This window comes from Chrysochloris asiatica, unplaced genomic scaffold (genome assembly GCF_000296735.1).
Source record: "Chrysochloris asiatica unplaced genomic scaffold, ChrAsi1.0 scaffold00213, whole genome shotgun sequence".
NCBI classification, from domain to species: domain Eukaryota; kingdom Metazoa; phylum Chordata; class Mammalia; order Afrosoricida; family Chrysochloridae; genus Chrysochloris; species Chrysochloris asiatica.
Window position 1 is genome coordinate 3,107,946 of NW_006408731.1, and position 21,514 is coordinate 3,129,459.

Consider the following 21,514-nt stretch of genomic DNA (forward strand, 5'->3'; position numbering starts at 1 on the left):
AGTTTTACCATATAGTCTGGAAATCTTCAGGGTGGCATGGATATAATTCCCAGGAACCCCTAATTGCCATGGTTGGACAGTAACCACATCACAACCTTTGCTTCCTCCCAGTTCTCTAGTCTTATTTGCTAACACAGACCTCCGTTTGTGGTTTTCCCCTTCACTCAGGAGTTCTTATAGTTTCTCCCCGCCTCTTAAATCTTGGTAAGTTCAGTTCCCTCACATCAAGCCTAGAGCATCTGGTGCCAACTCTAGCTGTACATTGAACTTGTCATCCTGATATTAAAATAGCAAGTTGTTAGCCTGCTACCTCACACACCTTTCTCCTCTGCTCAGTGTCCTGTGGCAGCACTAGTTTCCCTGAGACTGGACCTTGACCCATGATTACCAATAAATCATCTACTGTGAGTTATGAGTTGGGCTGCCAACCACTATACTAGCAGTTCAAATTCACCAGCTGTTCCTTGGGAGAAAGATGAGTCTCTCTGCTCCTGCAAAGATTTACAACCTTGAAAACCCTATACAGAGTTGCTATGAGTGGGAACCAACCTGACAGTACACAGCCACCACCACCAGTGAAGGGAGAGGTGGGTGTCAAAGGGCAGCAGAAGGAAATTCTCATACATGAAAGAGTAAACCAGAGTTTGTTTCACATTGGGGATTGCACCACGGTAACAGAGATGCCCAAAGAATGTCTACAAAGCTCTGAGACCAAGGAATATATCCTGGTGGCGGCGGTGAGCCCCTGCCTTGTGCAGGATCAGGCCACACTCAGGCACTGTGACCCCTTGAGCCCCTGTGAATGCTGGGCAAATGACAAGGGGGCTGTCATCAGACCCCAGCCTGAAGAAGGGCTTCAAGGACCCAGAAAAGATTAGCCGGGGATACGTGTAGATGTGCGATCTGTCCCTCATGTTATAGAAGGAGACATCGCCAGCTTCATAGTCCAGGAAAATGCCCACTCGATGAAGGTGCTCTTTCACAGGAATAATTGTCTCAGAGGAGGACAGGGCCCGGTATTGGTTTCCAAACATCTCCAGGGCCCAGAAGCCATTCTGAGGAACCAGTGGGGCTTCCCCTTTTCTTTCAACATTGTCTCTACAAACTCCCACAGCCCACACCATTACATTTTCTGTTTCTACCTCCCAGTAATGCTTCCCTGAGTCGAAGCTCTCCCGGCCCAGGACACAAGGCCGACAGTCAAATCTCTGAGGGTTATCAGGAACACTCTGCCTGGAGGGGCCCCGTACCACACTTCTCCAGTCCTTGGACAGGAAGAGCTCGGGATGAGCGGTGTCAGAGTCCAGGACTACATCAGCTGCAGAGGAAGTCTGGGTTAGTCAGGAAACAATCAGGACTTCTGGAGACTGCATGATTCCTGGTCCATGCGTGGGTCCCAGAAAGTTGGCAGAGATCCCCACTATGGTAACCTTTTTATAAAGTTGCCCTGATCTAAGGCACCTCAGAGACTCAGCATTCCTGAAGCTGCAATGCTATCCTGGAGTGATAGAAACATTGCTCTCATGGAGAGGAGAATTGGGGTGGGGGTGGGGGTGGGTCTCAGAAATCCAGAAAGTTCAACAAATGGCTTTCATTTTTTCAGATTTGTCCCCTTTTCTATTCAACACAGTCTTTCTAATTCTCTAGTTATAAACCAGAAGAGGCCATAGAGACATCCCAGGAAGCAATTAAGCCCCATTCCTCACTCCACAGGAGTTACACTACATGCCCACATAAAGCAGTGAAGGTGAATTTCTCAATACACAGAGTCCTGAGTGGGTCCCTTTACTGTTTCCCTATGCTCCACCATTACTTAGCCATGTGACAAATGACTTACATGATTGACATGCACACCTTTAGAAGTATAAAGAGTGAGAATAAATGTCCCCCTAAAGCAAACTTACTGCATGAGAGGTATGTGTGGCAAAAGGTACGTATATGTGGAGACTTCGACAAACTTGTGGAAGAGTTCTGGGTCAAGATGGTGGAGTAGGAGGATGCACTCTATCGGCCTTCTGAAACAAAGGCATGGGAAACCGAGTGAAACAGGCACAGATGGTGGTCCTGGAACGCTGAGCATCAGAGGATAGGACATAGAAGTAGATGGTGTGCCAACTGCAATAGTACTCTGAATAGGAGCAATGAGAGAGAAGAAAAATGGGAAGACTGTGGGCTGGTGTTGAATAGCATGGTCTTCTTGAGCTTAGAGGCATAGGACACAGCTGGAGGTTGGCAGCAAGGGGTGTAGTTCTCCCTTGTTCCTGTGCCACCCAGCAGCCAGATGGGTGGCCAGTACCTTCCCTAGCCAACTCAGTGACCAGTGTGACCCCCTCCGCTGCAGCCTCTGCTCTGCCTGGGGTCAGGCACTGGGCATAGTACCTCTGCTTCTGGAGGCCTATGAGCCAGCCCTGAACTAGTCAACATAGACAGTGAAAGAAAACTATGTTCACACTTCCATTCTCTACCACATCCACCAGAGACAGGTAGTCAGTACTTAAGAACACACCAAAATCAAATCAATATCAATTCAATACCACAATGTCTCAGAGAAAACACAATTTCAGCTTACAGAAAGAAACAAGACAGAATGCCTCAAATAAGTGACCAAAATATGTTGTTGTTGTTGTTATGTGCTGTACAATTGGTTCTGACTCATAGCGACCCTGTACAGGGTTTCCAAGGCTATAAATCTTTATGGGAGCAGAAAGCCTCATCTTTCTCCCACGGAATAGTTGATAGTTTTGAATTGCTGACCATGAGATTAGCAGTACAATTCATAATAACTATGCTACCAGAGGTCCTTGACCAAAATATAGAGTCATAAAATAGAATCCCAGAAATGGTATCAGACTATCTGATAAAAGTAATTTATATTTGATTGGAAAAGACACATACACAAAAATCCCATAGAGAATATTGTCCAAGAATTGTTGGAAGAAAACTTCCCTAACATCATGAAAGATGAGAAGATAGCCATACTAAAAGAATGACATTTAGGTACCTTAAGAGGACTCATAGAAAGATCAAGGAAAGCAAGGAGAACACAGAAAAACTTTAGAGGAATTCAGGAAAACATTAAAAGAACAGGCAGACAAAAATAAATGTAAACTTTGAAACAATACAAAACCTGCAATTAGAAACACAGAAGATTAATAATAAGATTTCAGAAATACATTGAAATGGCCAAGGAGTAGATTTGAAGCAATGGAAACTTGAGTTAGTGAGCTTGAAGATAAATCTCTCAATACTAGTATGCTAGAAGAACAATCAGAAAATAGAATGAAAAAATCTGAAGAAAACCTAAGTTATGTGGGACACCATGAAAAAGAATAACTTACAGAATTCCAGAACAGGAAGAGACAATAAAAAGCACAGAGAAATTTGCTGAAGAGTTGTTGGAACAAAATTTCCCTAACATCATGAAAGATGAGAAGATAAGCAAAGCATAGCACACAAGAAACTGAACGAAGCCCAAACAGGATAGATCCCGAAAGAAAATCATCAACATATATCATAATCAAACTTTCCAAAATCAAAGAAAAGCAAAGAATCCTGAAAGCAGTTCTGGAAAAATGAAAAGTTATCTACAAAGAAGAGCCAAGAAAACTGATCTTTGATTTCTCAGCAGAAGCCATGCAGAAAAAAGGCAATGGGATGTTATATACAAAACTCTAAAAGAAAAATACCAATCAAGAATCATATATCCAGCAAAGCTGTCCCTCAAATACGATGGCAGAATTAGGGTATTTCCAGATAAACAGAAACTAAGGGAATTTGTAAGGACCAAACCAACTTTATAAAAAATGCTAAAGGATATTATTTGGACTGAGAACCACCAATGGCAGGCAACAACCTGAGATTATCATACATGACAACACCACCCAGAACTCAATTCAGATGTTATTGCTGTTGTTGTTAAGTGCCATCAAGTCAGTTCTGACTCATTGCAACCCTGTATTAGGGTTTCTGAGGAGCGGCTGGTAAGTTTGAGCTGCCAACGTTGTGTTTCAAATAGTCCTTGCAGTCCAGTACTTATCTTACAGCACTACACCAGGCTTCCCAATCCAGATATAGAAGTATTTGAACTAAAATAAACCTTCAAGACTGAAACAAGAGAACCAGAGATATCAATCTATAATGAAGTCAACTATAAAGTAAAAAGAAGGAATAGTGTAGATACAGAACTTCCAAATGGCCAGGAAGTCTAGTAGATTTAAAGATAAAGCAGATTGTTTTTTAAAGTGGGAAAAATGTTAGTAAATTACAAGGTAACCTCAAATAAAATTAATACACCTGCATATCAAAAATAAAAAAAGAGGAAAATCAGAAAGATTTAATAAACATTAACATGACAGAAATGAAAATGAAAAGAAAACCCACAAACTCAGAACCAAAAATTATGTGGAACCAAGAATCCATCAGCACCACAAAAAAACACACACAGCAAAATGACAGCAACCAATGAATATCTATTAATAATTACACTAAACACAAATAGATTAAATGTACCAATCAAGAGACAGAGAGAGCAGAATGGACAGGAAAACAGGATGCTTCAATATGCTGTCTATAAGAAACACATAAAAAAATGGAGACAACCTAAATGCCTATCAACAGAAGAATGGTAAAACAAACTGTGATACATACACATACAATAGAATTGTATGAAATGTTGAAGAATAATGATGAATCTGAGAAATAACTCACAACATGATGTCATTATGAGGACATTATGCTGAGTGAAATTAGTCAATCAAAAAAGGACAAACATTGTATGTTTCAAAAAGTTAAGAAAACGTTTTCTTGATAAAAGAAACAATATATGATGGCTACAAAGGAAGGGAAAGAAGGAAGGAGGGAAAATTATTCATGGGCTAGAGGGTAGACATGTTAACATGGGTGACAGGACAGGCAATATATAGCAAGAGGGAGATTAGCAGGAAAGATGAAGGTAGCGGGAGACACAGGGAGGAGTGCGATAGTTAAAGTGAATAGAGGTAAATACCGTTAATTCTTGGTACATGGAGGGGATTGCAATCATTGTAATGAAGCAAAGTAAATGACTTAACGAATGTAAAACTGATAATCTGCTCCGTAAACTTTCATTCAATTCACAATGAAAAGTTTTTTACAAAATAAATAAATAAATAAACCTAACTGCAACACTAAAAATTAGACCAAGCCTTATTCCTAGCCCTAGTCCAGCCTTTATCCTTTATACTAACCCTATTCCTAAGCATAACCCTAACATTAAAGGAAGTCCTGTGTTTAGCCTAGATCTAGCCATAGTCCTAACACTAACCCTCACTCCTATTCCTACACCTAGCACCCACTCACCCCCCCTCCAAAAAAAAACTTTGTAGAAAAATTCAATTATCTTTCGATTCCAGTTCTCCATGAACTGTTTGAAGCCCCCTCATATGTGTGTGTGTGTTTGAGGGGGTGAAGATATTTCCATCCAGTTGTGCTTTCAGATACAACAACATGTGTCTGAAGACTATAGCTGAGACACCTCTGAATTTAGGAAATGCTTCACACTCCTGATGTTGATAGGCCATTTCCATCACATTTATTACTATCTATTCAAGCTAGGTTTAAATTGTGTTAAAACTACTTTCTTCTTCCCCTGAGTTAATATGTTTGATAACTATAGTTTTGAAATTCACTAGAATAAGAGGAAAAGTCCAGGTCCCACGGTATCTTGTAAAGCCTGTCTTCTTTGGTGCTTATGGTCATAAAATGAAAAATTATAACATGTGAAGTGCTCACTAGGCGTATGCTGTGGGAGTTGAATATAGTATCTTCCCTCTCTGGATTCTGTGCTCTCTCTTTGCCTAACTCCTCTTCCGTCACTCTCTTTATATAGAGTGTTGTCATGGAAACAAGATGGCATTTCTGGCCACTTTTTTGTAATGTCCTTGAGACAGACTTCTGGAAACTTATACCTTTCCCCATATAACTCCATCATCTCCCAGTTCTAAACAGCTAAACTAGTATTATTGTCTTTCAACATTTTCCCAGAGCCAAAGGGCAATAACTACTGCAATAGAACTCTTGAAGAGGTCCACTATGAATGGCAGACCTCTGATAATCATGGATTAAATTATTCTAAAAAGAAAGAATCATGAGTCGATTAAGAGCTCCTGGAATTCCCTGACAGAAGAGTCAAGATCCAGTATTAGGTGGGACAATGTGGTGAACAAACCCCAGACCCCTGCTGGAGAACCAACCTCAGCCCTCTGCTGCCTCCCAGCCAGCCTTAGGCTCCCTTGTTCATCGCCTCTAATGTATCTTGTTGGCTGGTTAGTGGGAAGAAACTTCAAGACCTGAGGGAATGTCAGAGGTGCTCACCAGCATGTAGGAGGGTTCTTCTCCATCCTGCAATGGGACAGACAGAAGTGAATGTCGTAAGACAAAGCCTAACCAAACAGAATACAGAGTGTGTGTGGAATCTGGAAATGCTCAGGAAATGCTAAACTTACGTAACTCTTCTTGAAGTTTCTCTGAAAACAAAACAAACAAAAAATTAGTGTCCTTAGACGAACCAAGAGAATTTGATTTGTATTAATGAAAGAATGGTCTTTTCTATGAATACCCCCACCCCTATCCCATGATTAAGAAATTATCAAGGAACCAGAAGTGCCATATAATCAGGCAACTAGACACCATTGTACTTTGTTTAGGTTTGTTTTGGTTCAACACTATAGTGCTGCATGTAATCAAGTAAATGAATGCTCAATGTTTGCAGAACAAGAGAAAGACAGCTCTGAGGGATGAGGTACAAGGATGTGAATATTCCAAGTCCCTAGCTTCTGTGTCTCTTTCCTCTCTGTTCTCCCTGTCAGAACTGTGCCCTTTGTATTAAGACAGTAAATTGTGCTCCTACTTGTCTTTTATGTGACATTCTTTCACTTTTTCTGCACCTTTTTTTCCCAGTTCCTTACCTATAATTTCTTTGTCTTTCTGTTCATTCTCTTCTTCCAATGATAGAATCTTTTTTTCCCTCTGGAGTTTTTGAATGAAACAGATGCCCCCAGTGATGAGGATGAGAAGGATCAGAGTTGGCAGGGTGGTAGCCAGGACCACCATCCAGTGAGAGGTGCTGGGAATTATGGGTGCTGAAAGAGAGCCAGTGAAGTTCCATTCCTTGAAAAATAGGAGGTCCAGGGTGAGAGTGACCCTCACATCTGAGGAGCTTCCTTAAGCCCCTGCTTTGTCTGACTCTTTACTCAGAAACTTCAGATGGAGAAAGACTCTTGCTTCTGCTGTCTAACCCCACAACAATTGCCTGGAAAAGACCCAGGAAATCAGAAAGCATAACAACTGGGTCACCCATGAGAAAAGTCATAATGATTAAAGTCTAACCAGCCATGCTGAATCCCCATGGTCACCGCTCTAGTACAAACCAACATCACTTCTTGCCTGAAATATTGCAATGCCTTCCTCCTTGCATCTTTCTTTACACTCTTCAGTCTATGTTGTTGTTGTTGTTTAGTGCTGTTGAGTCAGTTCTGACTCATAGAAACCCTGTATAGGGTTTCTGAAGAGTGGCTGGTGAGTTTGAACTACCGACCTTGTGGTTAAAATCGACCTTGGGGTCAAGTGCTTATCCTATGGTGTCATACCAGGACTCCTTCAGTCTATGAGGGGGCTTCAAAAAGGTCATGGAAAAATTGTCATTACCTTTAAGTTCCATTTGCCTACTTACTAGCTTTTTGAAGCCCTTTTGTATTCTCACCAGAGCAGCCTAAGTGAGATCACATTATTTGTTCAAACTATCCAATGACTTTCCATTTTGTTCAGCATAAGAATCATTGTGTTGTGGTTGTGGTTGTTAGTTGCCATTGAGTGGGCTCTGGCGTATGGTGGCCCTGTGTACAGTACAATGAAATATTTGCCTGGTCCTGTATCGTCTTTATGATTCTTGCAATGCCCAAGTTCACTGTTGCTGTCTCTGTGTATTTTGAGTGTTTTTCAATATAGGAGATCCACTTTCAAGCAGTACATCAGATAATATTCTTTGTGATCTCTATGATTTTCCTTGGTCAATTTTCAGAAGTAGATTACCAAAACTTGCTTCCTAGTCTTTGTCTGGACGCTCTGCTAAACTTGTCCACTATGTGTGACCCTACTGATATTTGAAATACCTGTGGCATCGTTTTTAGGATTGTTAACAATATGCAAGCTATCACAGTACTACAAACTGATAGGTTGTGACCTACACAGCCTATATGATCTAGGCACATCTCCTCCAACTTACCCTCCACTTGATTTATTCAAGCCATACAAGTCTCTTGGGGTTACTTGAAGCTGCCAGACACATTCCTGCATCAGACTCTGTAAATCTGTTCCTTCTACCTAGATTGTTCAGCCCTCAAGTATTTCCTTGGCTCACTCTCTCACTTCATTATAGTCTTGGCTTAAATATCATTATTTTAATAAAACTTTCTCTGCCAACCCTATTTATAATTACCATGCCCCAATGTCCCTGGCACTCGCTACCCCCTCCTCTGCTTTATTTTTTCACCATCTGATACAGTATTGATTTTACTTAGTTATTCCACTTAAGACTCTGTTTCCTATAGAGTGTAAGCTCTATGAGGGCAGGAATTTTCATGAATTTTGTTCACTGATTTAGCTTTGGGTTCTAAACTAGTTGAGCATAATAAGACACACTTGTGAAGTATTTTGAGCATAATAAGACACACTTGTGAGGTATTTTGTGGATTGAATTTATGAAGGTCTGTTGATAGGGAATTTTCCTAGTTATGTACCTTAGGAAATCCCATGCGCTAGAAGTACCAAAAGTCAAAGCATACTGCAGGTAGTAATCCACCCAAATCACTCTCCACTTTTTATGACTGTTCTAAGTGTTGGAAAATTGCTGCAGGATAAGGACCATAAACTATTATCAGATTTATCCTCATGTGTTTTGAATATATTTGTTTCCCCTTTGTATCAAGAAGAGAACTGTCAGCTCAGTTCACCCCCAACTTTCACATCTCCATCCCCACTTAGGGCTCTGATTTGTCTATCGATGTTCCTGGCTTCATATGAAGTTTCCAGAGGGCAGGAAACTAACCTGGAATGAATATCACAGTTTCCTTCTCTTGGCTCAGCAGGGTGTTGGTGATGGAACAGGACACATTCCTCACAGACCAGTTTTTAATGATTACAGACATGGTGACTGTGAAAAGACCATCATCTTCAGCAGTGTAATTTTCCTCCAGGTTGGGCATGACTTCTCCAGCAGGGCCCCTCCACACTGCATGGGGTTGTGGGAACCACCCGACAGATGTGCACTCGAGCCGGATGCTGCCATCCTCATAGCCCTTCATTTCAATGAGGGGTATAGAGCCCAGACCTGGGGAGAGAGACTTGGACTCAGCTAAAAGGGTAATGATGTCTTAACTGGTGTATTTTAGAAGATCAGCTCTTAATGATGACAATCAAGGAAAAGAGCAATTGGGCAGATATTAGAGAAACTGAACATGCATGTTTCATATAACTGCAGTAGTCCTTCTGGGAAGGAAGGAAGAAAGAAAAAGAGGGAAGGAGACAGGGAGGAGGAAAGCAAGGAAGGAGAAAGGTAGAAAGAACCTTAAAGTCAGAGGCTACTAGAAGACCAATATTCCAAATAAATACTACGGTCTTTAAGGAGAAAATGGTCCCTGGATGGTGCAGATGGTTTGCACTCACTACTAACCAAATGCTGGTGGTTTGAACCTATCCAGACTTGTGATTTGTTTCTATAAAGACTAAAGCCAATTACAGCAAGGATCACTCCCACCTCCTCGGTACACAGGGTTGACAGGGAGGGGCAACTTAGACATTGGCTCCCCAAAATGTGGGGGAGGAGGGCTATAAATGCAAGAAGTGACTGGATTACAAACTTTCAAGAAGGAGCCTAGTTCCAGATGGGGCAGAGGTAGGTAGAACCTCCACTGAATGATTTCCAATCTCTTGGAACTGGGCTGGAGAAAGGAAATGGGGATAAGACTCTTGTGGTACAATAGTGAATCATTGCCATCAGGACTGACTGTGAGGGTCGGAAATGTAGAGATAGATGTTTTTTGACAAAAGGAGGGGAGTGATTGATTTTGCAGCCTAGGAGCAGAGGTCCCTGGGACCATAAAGTGAGAAGAGCGGAGAGCGTGACCCTACCCAGAGAGGCAGTGACGCCAGAGATGGAGACAGAGATGATGACGTGGACAGATGGAGTGGCTGGGGACACTGGACTCAGGGAGGAAGAGGGGCTGTGTGTTGACAGCCGGGGTGGGGATGGGGCCTGTGGAGTGTATGTACCCTTTGGTTCTTTGATGATGCATGGAGGGGATTATAATCATTGCAATGAAATGAAATACGATAGGATGGATGTAAAACTGATGTTTTCCCATGTAAACCCACATAATTCACAATAAAAATTTAAAAATAAATAAAGAAAGAAAGAAAACCTTCTGGTGTTCAGTTTTAATCTGTCACCATAAGTCAGAATGGACTTGATGACAAGAGGTTTGTTTTTGCTTCCCCTCTGCATACTTTTCTAAGTATCACACAAATGAACCTCATTATCATATCAAGCATCTACCTGCCTAATAAATGCTTAAGGATCCCTGATGGCACTATGGGTTAGGTGTTGGGCTGTTTACTACAAAGTTGGTGTTTCAAACCCACCAGTCACTCTAGGAGAAAGAGGAGGCTGTCTGCTTCCATATAGATTTACATTCTCACACCCTATATAGCACAGCCACGAATCTGAGTAGGAGTCTCTTCTGTGCAGTCACTGGATGGGGTCAAACTGCCAAAATTAGGTTAGTAGATGAGGGCAAACTGTTTGTGTCACTAGGGAGCTCTAATACATTATTTGTTGTTGTTGTTAAGTGCTGCCAAGTTGGTTTAACCCATAGCGACCCTGTATAGGGTTTCCAAGGAGTGGCTGGTGAGCTTGAACCACCAATGTTGCAGATCAACCAACTTTGCAATCCAGCGAATTAACCCACAGTGCACCACACCAAGACTCCCTAATACATGATCCATTTTACTTAATGATTTCATTTATTACTTTCTGCTCCCTCTAGAATCTGAACTTCTTGAGGGCAGGAATCTTCATGTATTTTGTTCATTGATTTATGACAGTAAGTCAAAAGTATTACTCCTGAGATTCCAGTTCATACATTCATGGATTTATTCCAAACAAAACACGTTCAAACATATCACTGCTCTTAGTGATGGCTGCAAATATGTTTCCTCTGTAATTTATTTGTCTTAGTCTTGTTAGGGTGCCTTCAAAAAAAGGTCCAATCAAGGCTGTGGCTTCAGAGGGCCACTCAATTCAAGCCAGAGAGGTCAGCTTAGAAGTTTATGGCAATCTTTGGGGAATTTCCAAGGGGCAGCTTGACATATTTTCTTGAAAGACACAGAATAATCACAAGGGATTATTATGAACAAGTTTTAAGTAAATTCGAAACTGCATTGGTGAGAAAAAGGCCAGGAAACTTATGTCAAGGACTATTTTTCAAACCACAATGCATAGGCTGTCCTAAGAGAATTTCTTTGGGAAATCTTACCCCATCCACTCTTCAGACCTGCTTGTGCCCCTTCAGACTTTTTATCCTTGTTGTTCCCTAACTCAAATAACATTGAAAATGAACATGCTTTGAGTCCCTTGAGGATGTCAAAACTACTGTTTAGACGTGGTATAAATTGAACAGCACAGAATTCTTTGGGAATAGGTTAAAGAGACGGAAACATCATCTTCAGAAGTATATGAAGACCTAGATAGAGGATATGTTGAGAAACAATAGCTTCACATTTTAATATTTTTGTTTAATATTACTTTCTGACTTAGCCTCATATCTTAAGTTTTAGAATCGTGTCTCAAATATAGGAGGTGTTTGTTAAGTATTTGGGAAACAAAGATAATTTAAAAATGGCTGCAGCAGTACATTGACAGAGAGCTGCCAGAGGTTCAGGCTGGATTCAGACAGAGACGTGGAATGAGGGATAGGCCGATGTCAGATGTGTCTTGGCTAAAAGCAGAGAACACCAGAAAGATGTTTACTTGGTTTTGACTGTGTGGATCATGACAAGCTATGGATAACATTGCAAAGAATGAGTATTCCAGAACACTTAATTATGCTCATGAGGAACCCATACGTAGGCCAAGAGGCAGTCATATGAACAGTAACCAAGGGGATACTGACTGGTTTAAAATCAGGAATGGAGTGCAGCAGGGTTGTGTTCTTTCACCATACTTATTCAATCTGTATGTTGAGCAAAGAATCCAAGAAGCTGGATTTATGAAGAAGAACGTGGCATCAGGATTGGAGGAAGATTTATTAACAACCTGAGAGATGCAGATGATACAACCTTGCTTAAAATACTTACGGATGAAGATCAAAGACCACAGCCTTCAGTATGGATTGCACATCAAAGTAAAGGAAACAAAAATCCTCACAACTGGACCGGTATCATGATAAATGGAGAAAAGACTGAAGTTGTCTAAGACTTCATTTTACTTGGCTCCACTATCAACACTCATGGAAGCAGTAGTCAAGAAATCAAATGACATGGATCTTCTGTGAAGATAGTGGACTAGGCAGACACAAAACATGGACCCTCTACAACAAAGATACTAGAGACCAAATGAAACAGAAACAGATAAAAATTTGAGAACCCTGAACTTCAGAGGAAAGGTTAGAGAAGTGGAAGGCTCGCTGGGAGGAGAAACTGAGCAGGAAAGGTGAAAGGAGACTGCCTGGGTGAATGGCCGGGCAGATGCAGCTTGATCATCTTGTGAGCAGTTTTGGCAACAGAAGGTGGCCTGGCAGAGCAGATTCACACAGATGACAGACAAGGTGCAATTCCTTCTTTTTTCCATGACCCCCTGGTGCCAGCTGGGTGCCCAGCTCCCACCATCATCCATCCCTAGTACAGACCCTGCTCTCCAGGAGTTCAGAGCCATATGGTTGGGAGTCAAGTCAATGTGAGGCTGGGACTGGATATGTCACTTTGGTGCACTGCTTTGTTCCTGGATTCAAGGGGCCTCAGCTCCAGACCTACAGAACCTATAGAGCCACCAGATCAGCATTTAACCAGTCACCTTGCTCCCAGCTGTCTTGTGATCTTAACAGACATTGAAACCAGCTCCATCAAGAGCTTCCATGAACTACTTCCAGACTGAGTGTCCTGAACATAGATAAACATCGATGCCTATATGAACTGCATCAAGGGCCAGGAACTCTGTTGTTACCTCCATCTCCACACCCACCTCATGAGCTTGCAGGACTCCCCTCTTCCCCCGGAATTTTCTCCTCTCTGGGTTCAACGCTACACTGTTTTTTTGCTTTGTTTTGTTTTGGGGTTTGGTATTTTTGTTTCATTGTTTTTGTTTGTTTATTCTTTCCCTTCCTTCTACTTCGCTTTAATTTTATCCTCTTTATCTCTGCTTTTGTTTTTCCTTCTTTTCTTCTGTTTCTGATTTCCTTCATCTCCCCCCCGCCTTTTGATCTTTCTTTAATTCTCTCTTTCTCTTTGCATCTTCCTTCTCCCTGGTTTTTCTAAGGTTTTTTGATTTTTTTTAATTGCTTCATTTTATTTTCTCTCTGATTTTCTTGTCTATAGCTCCACTTCCATGTCCCCCTTGTGTCTTTATACTTATTATATTTTTGTTTGTTTGTTTGTTTGTTTGCTGCCTGTTTTTATTTCCTTTTTCTCTTTATATTTGTTTTTTTCTTTTCATTGTTGGCTCCTTTTTATTCTGTTTTCTTTTCTTGTGTGTGTGTGTGTGGGGGGGGGTTCTCTTTCCCATCTAACAGGAGACCGTCACAGCTGTGATCTCTGTAGCTCCACCCACTAGACAAAAACACATGCCAGTTACTATGCCACCTGATTAATGATAGCAGCCAACACCAGCCAATCACACCCTAACTTAACCTGTACATGCTTCCGTTCTCTACCTACACCCACAGTAAACAGTTCGTAAGAGCCTAAGAACACATCAACATACAATTGTCAATTAAATACAAATACAACAATCCCACAATTCCCTAGAGAAATAGACAATTTTAGCTCACACAAAGAAACAAGAGAGAATGACTTAAACAAATGACCAAGACGTAGAGAGAGAAAACATTTCTGAGGAAGTAAAGGTAATGGAGATAATTGAAAAAAATAATTCAAAGAATGATATTTAGGTACCTTCAAAGGGTTGACAGAAAGATCAAGGAAAGCAAGGAGAACACAGAAAAAACTTAGAAGAATTCAGGAAAACACTACTAGAACAAACAGAAATGCAAATTTTGAAACAATACGAAACCTACAATTAGGAATTCAGAACATTCATTCTTAGATTTCAGAAATGATCAACACAATGAAAGGGCAAAGAAGTAGAGTTGAAGCAATGGAAGCCTTAATTAGTGAGCTTGAAGATAAGTATCTCAATACTAGTGTGCTCGAAGAACAATCAGAAAAAGAATGAAAAAATCTAAAGATAGCCTAAGAATTATAGGGGACACCATGAAGGGGAACAACTTACACTGAAATTCCAAAACAGGAAGAGACAACAAAAAGCAGAGAGAAAATTGTCAAAGAGTTGAAAAATTCTCTAAAATCATGAAAGATGAGAAGATAATTATGCAGGAAGCTGAACAAACCCAAAACAGGATAGATTCCAAAAGAAAACCCTCAAGACATATCATAATCAAACCAAAGACAAGGAAAGAATCCTGAGAGCAGCTCCGAAAAAACAAAAAGTTACCTACAAAGCAGAAGCAATAGGACTGATCTTTGATTTTTCAACAGAACCCTGAAAGCAAAAAGGCAATAGGATGACATATACAGAACTCTGAAAGAAAAAAAAAATTGCTAACCAAGAATCATATACTCATCAAAGCTGTTCCTTAAATAGAAAGGCAAAATTAGAACATTTCCTGATAAACAGAAATTAAAGGAATTTGTAATAACCAGAACAGCTTTATGAAAAATTCTAAAGAGTTTTCTTTGTTATTTTATTTATTTATTTATTTATTTAAGGTTTTTATTTTGGATTGAGTGAAAGTTCTCAGGGCACATCATCGGTTTCACATTCAAACATTCATATACCTTGTTTCATTACATTGATTATAATCCCCTCCACATACCATCAGTTAACAGAGTTTCTCTCTATCCTCTTTAGCTTTTTTTTTTGGAAAAACTTTGCCTTTTTGGAATTTACAGTCTCGGCTTTTAGGGAAAGTTTTTAAAGAGTGTTCTTTGGACTGAGAACCAGCAGACAAAAACCTGGTATTACCATACATGACAACACTATACCCCAAACACAATCCAGATATAGAAGTATTTAAAGTAAAACAAACCTACAAGACTGAAAATAGAGAACTGGAGATTGTTGTTGTTGTTGTTGTGAGGTGCTGTCAAGTTGGTAATGACTCATAGTGACCTTATGCACAGCAGAATGAAACACTGCCTTGTCTTGTGCCAATCTCACAATCATTGCTACACTTGAGCCCATTGCTGCCGCCACTGTGCCAACCCATCTCATTGGGGGGTCGTCCTCTTTTCACTGACCTTCCACTTTACTAAGCATGATGTCCTTCTCCAGTGACTGGTCCCTCCTGACAATATTCCAAAGTTTGAGAGACAAAGTCTGACCATCCTGACTTCCAAGGAGCATTCTGGTTGTACTTTTTCCAACACAGATTTATTTGTTCTTTTGGTGGTCCAGGGTACTTTTAATATTCTCCTCCAACACCATAACTCAAATGCATCAATTCATCTAAGGTCTTCTTCATCAATGTCCAACTTTCACATGCATGTGAGGCTATTGAAAATACCATGGCTTGAGTCAGGTGCACCTTAGTCCTCAAACTGACATCTTTGCTCTTGAACACTTTAAAGAGGTCTTGTGCCGCCGATTTGTCTAATGCAATATGTTGTTTGATTTGTTGACTGCTGATTCCATGAGTATTGATGGCTAATCTGAGCAAAATGAAGTCTTTGACAACTTCGATCTTTTCTCCATTTATCTTGATGTTATTTATTGATCCAGTAGTGAGGATTTTTGTTTTCTTTCTATTGAGGTGTAACCCATACTGAAAGCTAAGGTCTTTGATCTTCATCAGTAAGTATTTCAAGTCCTCTTTCCTTTCAGCAAGCAATGGTGCATCATCTCTATATTACAGGCCATCCTTCATATAATCCAGTTTCTCAGATTATTTGCTCATCATACAGATTAATAAATATAGTGAAAGAATACAACCTCTGTGTACACCTTTCCTAATTTTAAAACATTCAATTCTCCCTTGTTCTATTCTAACAACTGCCTCTTGGTCTATGTACAGGTTTCTCATGAACACAAATGTTTCAAAACACTCATTCTCTGCAATCTTGTCCATAGTTTATCATGATTTACAAAATCAAAAGCCTTCTCATAGTCAATACAGTACAAGTAAACATCTTTCTGGTATTGTCTGCTTTAGCCAACATCCATTCGATGACATCAGTGATATCCCTTATTCCATGTCCTCTTGTGATTCTAGTCTGAACCTCTGGCATTCCCCGTCAATGTACTGCTGCGGTTGTTTTTGAATTATTGTTAGCAAAATTGTATTTGCATGTGATATTAATGATATTGTCCTATTGTTTACACATTACATTGAATCACCTCTCTTTGGTAAAGTGGGGGGTCAGCAAAAAACAGAAAGACCCCCTATTGAGATTGGTTGGCATAGAGGCAACAGCAGATGGGCTGAAGTGTAACAGCAGTTGTAAGGATGGTGCAGGATCAGGCAGTGTGTCCTTCTGTTGTGCAGAGGGTCGCTATGAGTCAGAGCTGACTCGATGGCACCTCACAACAACAACAAGAAGCTGGGACTTAGTGGGAAGAGGCAGGGGTTTATGACTGAGAAGAAGAAGAGGGTAGTGCTCTAATTTGTTGAACTGGGTAGTACTTACACAAATCGTCCTTTATAATAATTCAGTAAACTGTACACTAATGCTTTATGAATTTTCTGAATGTGTATTATATTTCACAATATAAATATCTGATTAATTCTAAATGTTACTGATGAAGAACCCTAAAGATCATTAAGAATTAGGTGTAAAATTATCCATAGGCATAGTCTCCTCTGCTGAAGGGTTCACGGGGCTCACGTATATGCTTCTGAAGAAGTGATACCTTCAGTTTAGTAGGGTAAAGTCACCTGGCCCTTTGTTTAAAGGAGATTCCATGCAAAATCTGCTGGTCTACAATGGGCCTGATTTAAGAGAGAAACTGTTCCCCAAGAGTCACACTGTGAAAAAGTTACTAAGCAAACTGAAGAGACGTACCTGCCACCATCAGGTGCATGATGGCCTGATCGTAGGACCTGCCTTCTTGGAAATAACAGTGGTAGATACCGTTTTCCTGGGCTGTGACATTGTGAATGATCAACGCCACTCTCCCCTTGCTGATTTCATCACTCACAAAGGTTGTTCTTCCTTGGTAAGCCTCCATCTGCTCTTCTGTTCTTTCTCCCCTGCCCTTATACACGAACATGGCAGGGGAGAACTGAGACCGGAACCACCGCACCTCCATGTCCTCAGCATTTTTCTCTGGTGACAGGTGGCACTGTAATGTAGTATTTTCTCCCACCATAACTAGGATTGGATCAGCTGGCCCCACCACAGTAAACTGGGCTGTTCAACAAAAATGTAGAATCAGAGAAGGACATCAACCATCAAATATCTAAGGCAGGAAAGGAAGTAGATATTCCAGGGGCCCAATTCTTGCTAAGGACACAGGGACTTCCTGGGCTGAGGACACTAAGGGCCATGAGTTGTGGGTGATTGGCACTGCTCCTGGAAAAAGTAGGACAGAGAGGTTGTGAGCGCATTGTGTGTAAGACATTGAGGAGCACTCACTGAGCTACTAAAACTCCTGTGAGTCCTATAAACCCTAGGTTCACAGGAATTTTCCTCAATTCTCCCGTCCAAGATAGTGCCTGCAATGTAGTATTAACTTGAGCTTCCTAATATGAAAGTCACTGACTAGCTCCAATTTCAATGTTCTAGAAGTGGTTTTGAAGACTTAGTATTTTATTTTTAAAGTTTAAATATCTCATTAGTAATTTTTACATTAATTAAATGTTGAAATAAAAACATTTTTGGATACTTTTAAGTTAAATCAAATATACTTTTAAAACTCATTTTAATGTTAAGATGCTTGTGTGTCTTTTGAATCTTGGTTTCCCTGGCATACCATTATAAAATAGACACTTGAGGGGGAGAGAAAGGAATAGTCAGAAATATCACCATAGAAAGCTTGTAAGTCCGTCTTCTGCCTATAACTGATTGGAATACCTAAAATGGGGCTACAACGTGCCCATTGAAGAAGACTTCCTGCAAAGCCTCTGCATTACATAAGACGATAGGTAGAATCCTGAACCCCATCCAGAATCTTTTGAGGTGGGAAATTTCTACTTGAAAGGGCAAGCAGACCAGCTTGGAGCATCTAGAAGAACAGAAGATACTTCTGGAAAGAAAGACTGACAGGAAAATACATTAACAGCAGTCTGACTGATTACTACAAGAACAAGCAAGTTGCTCGCCCAGGAGACATCAAGGCAAATGGTCAGGTCCCCTCAGGGAAAACTCCCTTCCAAGACTAAGACTCAATGGTAATACACGAGTACACATGCGCTCTGATTGGTGACGATGTTCATCACTGATAAGGGGAAATGAGGGGAAAACAGCAATGAATCTGGGAGCTAAGTCATACAATATTCAATAGACTACTGTGAACCCAAGTGGAGACCTGATTGGCCAGCAGTGTGGCAAGACCTGGGGACTTTGGGCCCAGAGTCAGTGACATAGCCACAGAGGACTAGAGTGGAGAGTGAAGTGTCCAGCTGATAAGAAGAGAGTGCATAAGAACACCCACACTTACAGATAACACCCACTTGACCTGACTTCAATGACTGGATGGTCAGAGCTCAACTAGAAAAAGAAAGAAGAGGAAAAAAAGAGTAATCTGATACAATTTGATGAACTTGACCTACACCTATGGATGTAGTAGCTCAAAAGAGGGGACAAATCTTTACAACAAGGATCATTCCCACCCCATCCATACACAGAGTAGACAGGGATGGGCAACTTGGACATTGGCTACTCAAAATGGGGGAGGAGGGGACTACAAAGGCAAGAAGTGACTGGCTTATAAGCTTTCAAGAGGGAGCCTAGATCCAGAGGGCGTGGAGGAAGGTAGAATCACCACTGAGTAGTATCCAATATGTCTGCACAGGGCGGATGAGAGGAGATGCAGATAGCTCTATTGTGGTACAATAGTGAATAATTGTTATCAGGGTTGGAAATGTAAAGGTAGACATTTTGTAGTAAAAGGAGGGGAGTGATTGACTTTGCAGTCCAGGAGCGGAGGTCCCTGGGATCATCAAGGGAGAAAAGTGGAGTGTGGGACCCTACCCAGAGAAACAGTGATGCCAGAGATGGAGGCAGAGACGATGATGTAGAGAGATGGAGCAGCTGGGAACTATAGACCTGGAGAGGGAGAGGGGCTGTGTGCTGACGACCGGGAGGCAGGCTTACAGTGTAAGGGTATATATACCCTTTGGTTGGTTGATGATGCATGGAGGGGATTATAACCATGGCAATGAATGATTTTATCTATTTTTGCTTTTAGAGTGTACCAGTTGACCATTTTCTATGGAGTCTATTCTGCTCATGGCAACCTTATGTGTGTCAGAATAGAACTGTGCTCCATAGGGTTTTCAATGGCTGATTTTCTCAGTAGATTGCCTGGTCTTTATAAATACTGAACACCTCTGTGTGGTTTTGCACTCCCAACCTTTTGGTTAACAGCTGAGCACGTTAACCGTGCGTGTTAACTGTTTCCACTACCCAAGGACTTCTTTTTTAATGTGATGGTGGTTGTTGTGTGCCACCCTGTTAGTTCTGACTCATAGAGACCCTGTATAGGGTTTCTGAGGCTGTGAACTTTTACAGGAGCAGAAAGTTCATCTTTCTCTCACATAGAGACTGGTAGATGTGAACTTGCAATTAGCAGTCTAGATCCTAATCCACTATACTACCAGGGCTCCTTCTTTTTGAATGTAATGACTAGAAATTTAAATGACAAATGTGGCTTGCATTCGTGGCTCTCATTACACAGATATATCCTGCTTTGTTGAAAGTTTGCTTTACCCCTTTGCTTTTTACAAAAAACCCACATTAATACCTGTTCTTCTGAAAGAAATATGAAAAGGATTCTCACTTTATGAAAAAAAATGAAAATTTAAACTAGTGTTCAGTATTTGCTTTCCAAAGTCTTTCAACAGGCAGCTCCTGTACCCCAAGCAGCCAAGGGGACTTGGCTCCTTCCCACAGAACTACCCTCAGCATCTCAGCCTGAAGCCTTCGTAGTTTCAATTTAGTGTTGTTTTATGTTATTTGATGTGATTTGGTTGGTTTTATTTTTACTCTGATAACACTCAAAACAATTTTTCCATATAAATAATGGTAATTGCTTTACCATTTGTTTCTTTGCTTTTTTGCTTTACCTTTGGTAAACTGAAATGGCATAAAGGTGCTTTTCTTTTCAGAGATCATAAAGGTGCTCTTCTTTTCAGGGAGCACCTTTATCTTCATAGGGTACTCTTCTTTTCAGGGAGTTCTGGTGTGATGTTGCAGGTTAATTCACTGGACTTCAAGGTTGGCTTGAACAGTAAGATCAGCAGTTCAAGCTCACCAGCGGCTCCTCAGAAACCCTATACAGGGTACCTATGAGTCAGAACTGACTGGATGGCACTAAACAACAACAACTTTCCAAAAGAGGGGAGGTGTGTGTGTGTGTGTGTGTGTGTGTGTGTGCAGTATTCCTGTGAACAAGTGTATAAGCAAAGGATGGGTAAATACAACTGCGCACTTCTACTTTGCTCTTTCTTGTTGAAGACTTAAGTATCAATTTTCTTTTCTTTGATAAGACCAAGTGGCATAAATCCCCACTCTCTTCTTCTTCTTTGATAAGAGCAGGTTGCATAAACCCCTACCTGAGACCAGTGCAAACACGCAGAGGAGAGGGAAGAAGATAAGGGAGTCTGGCAGGAAGAAGTTCAAGGAAGCAGCTGGTTCCATAGGCACCAAGGACGGAGTCACCCAGGAGAGACAGGGACCCAAAGGCCTAAGGGTGCAAAAGTGGAGGAATCAGCCAAGGGGACTTAGCACTACAGTGCTGCTCTAGGTCAAACTTTCCTGAAACCCACGTTTGTATCATCAACACCCCAGCTTTTGTCTTGAGTAGCCCCCTTCTTCTCCTGACTCAGGTATTGATTGAGGTATCTAAAAAATTCATTAAAAATTCCACATATTCCATACAGCCAACAACACATCCTTTTCCATATGCCTCCTGGTTGATTAAGAAGGCAATTGTCTGCCCTCCCTGGCTCAATTCTCTAGACAGGGTTGAGTTTCTGTCACTTGATATTCTTCCATGCGCCCCCACGCCCCACCCTCCACCCTATCTTCC

The 21,514-nt window shown here is 41.0% G+C and overlaps 1 protein-coding gene across 1 annotated transcript; it reads right to left on the bottom strand.

Moving 5' to 3' along the window:
- Positions 1–695: 695 nt before the first annotated feature.
- LOC102828880 (butyrophilin subfamily 2 member A2-like) lies at positions 696–21,123 on the bottom strand. The gene is made up of 7 exons (XM_006872881.1): positions 21,039–21,123; positions 17,326–17,673; positions 9,083–9,364; positions 6,945–7,118; positions 6,483–6,503; positions 6,352–6,378; positions 696–1,318 (listed from the first exon to the last, which is right to left on the bottom strand). The coding sequence occupies exons 1-7, from the start codon at positions 21,121–21,123 to the stop codon at positions 696–698; spliced, it is 1,560 nt and encodes a 519-aa protein (XP_006872943.1).
- Between the last annotated feature and the right edge of the window lie 391 nt (positions 21,124–21,514).

Excerpts from the sequence above, each read along its gene's own strand:
- LOC102828880 (XM_006872881.1), bottom strand. The coding sequence starts at position 21,123 with ATGGAACCAGCTGCTTCCTTGAACTTCTTCCTGCCAGACTCCCTTATC. Across the intron at positions 17,674-21,038 it reads CGTGTTTGCACTGGTCTCAG|CCCAGTTTACTGTGGTGGGG; the intron begins GTAGGGGTTTAT and ends TTTGTTGAACAG. Across the intron at positions 7,119-9,082 it reads AACTGTGATATTCATTCCAG|CACCCATAATTCCCAGCACC; the intron begins GTTAGTTTCCTG and ends GCTCTCTTTCAG.